Source organism: Sinocyclocheilus rhinocerous, unplaced genomic scaffold (assembly GCF_001515625.1).
Source record: "Sinocyclocheilus rhinocerous isolate Xijiao unplaced genomic scaffold, SAMN03320098_v1.1 scaffold1210, whole genome shotgun sequence".
Classification (NCBI taxonomy): Eukaryota; Metazoa; Chordata; class Actinopteri; order Cypriniformes; family Cyprinidae; genus Sinocyclocheilus; species Sinocyclocheilus rhinocerous.
The window spans coordinates 57,123-59,932 of record NW_015666175.1 but is presented as its reverse complement, the minus strand read 5'-3'; the positions used below and the strand labels follow the sequence as shown (position 1 = coordinate 59,932).

Here is a 2,810-nt window from a genome sequence, read left to right as displayed (position 1 = left end):
ATAAAAATATAACATAAAATCTAATTCAAAATATTACAAAATACTAGAATAGTATAAAAATCTAAAAACTATAACAGTATATCAATTATAATAAAATAACTAATGATGAGCATGAACTTAAATCATGAAGTCATTAAATAAAGCTTCTATAATATTGCAGCACACTAACCAACCACTTGAGCAACTTAAAATGGTTTCAAATGTCTTCAAAGGCAATTGATTTAAATTCTATAAAGCAATTGAATAAATTCTTGGAAAAAAAAAATGTAAAAATACATTTTACCCTTTATTTTAGGTGGTGAGATTCTCCAATGACTTTAAAGGAGGTTAGTGCATATCAGTAGCTCTGTCATTCCTAATTTGACTTTTCAGCCTTCATCATAAACTGTAACTGAAATGATTTGCATATTGTTGGGTATGTGCATTATAGCTGTACAGTTTATGTAACCGGGTAATATTTTGAACATTACCAATCATGCATTATGTGATTGCCCTGTTGAATCGATTAACCACAACACGCCCTTGCACCCAGAATCAGCTGACTGTCCCGTTGCTGACCTCCATCGTGGTGGCAGTGCTCGGCTCGCTCCAGATAGGATACCACACAGGCAACATCAATGCCCCTGCCTGAGTGAGTAGAGTTGACTTTGGGGGCCAGCCGCTGGTTAGCATGGTTTCTCAGTTTACGTACAAACTTCTCAGGGCCCTCATAAAACACTGAATAAACTTTACCAAGTCAGAGAATATTTCTCTTCAGCCAGCGCTGGATTTGGAAGGCTTCATATTTGCGCACAGGTAGCTATGATGTCTAGCTTGTGTTGATTTATTGTCTGTGTGTGGATATAGTCCAGTTCCCTCCGGTCGGTTTTTCATTATGAAAACATTGAGGCTGGTCTCAAGATATTAGTCATGTCTTTCAAGCAAGTGAAATGCACTTTCAGAGTAAAGTATTAAAATTACAGGCTGCTCTGAGTTTCTGTCCATATTAGCATTACGTATGTTGTTTGTTTGTTGATGTATTATGTAGTGTCTGAAATTAAAGTACTGACTCATTTAATCATTACTCAGACTCATTAAAAATTAAGATGCAATTCATATTTTTTAACTCAAATGGCTGTATTTAATGTTTATGCACATGAGTTTTTCTAAAACAAGGATGATTGTGGGAGCTTGCTATGTATTGCATATAGTTATTATCATGAAACTGCATGGGTGAGCATGTAGCAAAGTGTGGTATAGGTTTAATATACTTTTGGTTTTCTCCATTGAGGTCATTGAGGAGTTCGACATGGAGATCCAGATACAACACGACATGGAGATCCAGACACAATCAGTCAATACCAGACCACAGTCTCACGTTCCTGTGGTCCCTCTCTGTTAGCATTAAGGACTTTGGAGCACTGCTTGGTTTACTAGGGGTGAAAGGTCTTGCTGACACCTTCGGGAGGTGAGAAAATGTTTTGTTTCACAAATGCCTGAACCACTTACATTATATATATATATATATATAATCACGAGATCACACTAACATATAATGTGATTGAGCAATTAGTAGCATATTTGGCGTGCTGTCCAGAGGGAGGGCTCCGAGCTCGGTTCAAAGCCCGAACCCAGAGAACTCCCCAAAAGAAGCTAATGGCATGAGACAGCAGCCGGAGAAAAAATTGTAAGTCGCCCCCAAAAATATGCATGCCGTGAAGAAAAGAAGGGTGCGCGAGGAGGCGGCAGGGCGACTGGGAGGGGTCGTGCGGTGCTTGACCGGGAGCTGCGACTCTCCGCGTCGGATGGCAAGCCCTACCTGTCGCCGAATGAGGAGCACGATGGAAGGCCAGGTGAGGGACTCTCACTGCGTCCGAAGGGAGCTGCGGCTCTGCTACACCGGAAGGGAGAGTCCCTCTTGCAGATGAATACGTGACGTGGTTTAAAGCGTCAGATAGAAGGCTCTCACTACGACTGAAGGGAGCTGCGGCTCTGCTGCACTGGAAGGGAGAGCCCTGTCCGATGTGGAAAAAGCAAATGGGGCTCAAAACGACAGATGGAGGGCTCCCGCTGCGACCGAAGGGAGCTCCAGACACTCCAGCACTCTACTGCACCGGAAGGGAGAGCCCTGTCCAATGCTAAGCCATTATGGAAAAAGCAAATGGGGCTCAAAACGACAGATGGAGGGCTCCCGCTGCGACCGAAGGGAGCTCCAGACACTCCAGCACTCTACTGCACCGGAAGGGAGAGCCCTGTCCAATGCTGAATAAGCCATTAGGCTCGAAACGACGGATGGAGGTACTGCGGCGGTAGTATCAAATTAAGCAGGCACTGCAGCGGCAGAATGAATTGAGCAGAGCGCTGCGACGGCAGTATCAAATGAGCGGGGCACTGCGGCAGCAGAATCAAATGAGCGGGGCACTGCGGCGGCAGCATCAAATTAAGAGGGGCACTGCGGCTACGAGGATGTCGGGGACGTTGGAAGTCTCGCCGGTGGAAGCGAGGTTAAGCCTCGGCGTTGTGGAAAGCGTGTGGCTGGTCGAGCAGAGCGGCGGCCGCGTTGAAGCATGGTGCTCGGCGGTGGTGACTGGCGGAAAAGGAGTGAGCCTAGGGCCGGCAGATTGCGACGGAGGATATGAAAGATCCCCAGTAGAGGTCTCATCGTAGTACGGAAAAACTTGAGTCTGTGATATAATAGCTAAAGGAGCAAAACCGAATGCTGGAAAACTGTCGTGGAACTGAGGTAAGTTGGCTGTATATATATACACATATTGTGCTTGTTAAGGTGATTAGCTGACGAGCTCCACCTGGGCCAGACTGATTGATTATCT

The 2,810-nt window shown here is 45.2% G+C and overlaps 1 protein-coding gene across 1 annotated transcript in view; it reads left to right on the top strand.

The window, feature by feature from the left end:
- Window positions 1-1,198: 1,198 nt before the first annotated feature.
- LOC107731987 (solute carrier family 2, facilitated glucose transporter member 3-like) overlaps window positions 1,199-2,810 on the top strand; it is a 4,266-nt gene continuing 2,654 nt past the window's right edge. The window contains exons 1-2 of the mRNA XM_016543209.1: window positions 1,199-1,212; window positions 1,301-1,447. Coding sequence (XP_016398695.1) covers window positions 1,199-1,212; window positions 1,301-1,447 — 161 coding nt within the window. The remainder of the gene's footprint in view (window positions 1,213-1,300; window positions 1,448-2,810) is intronic.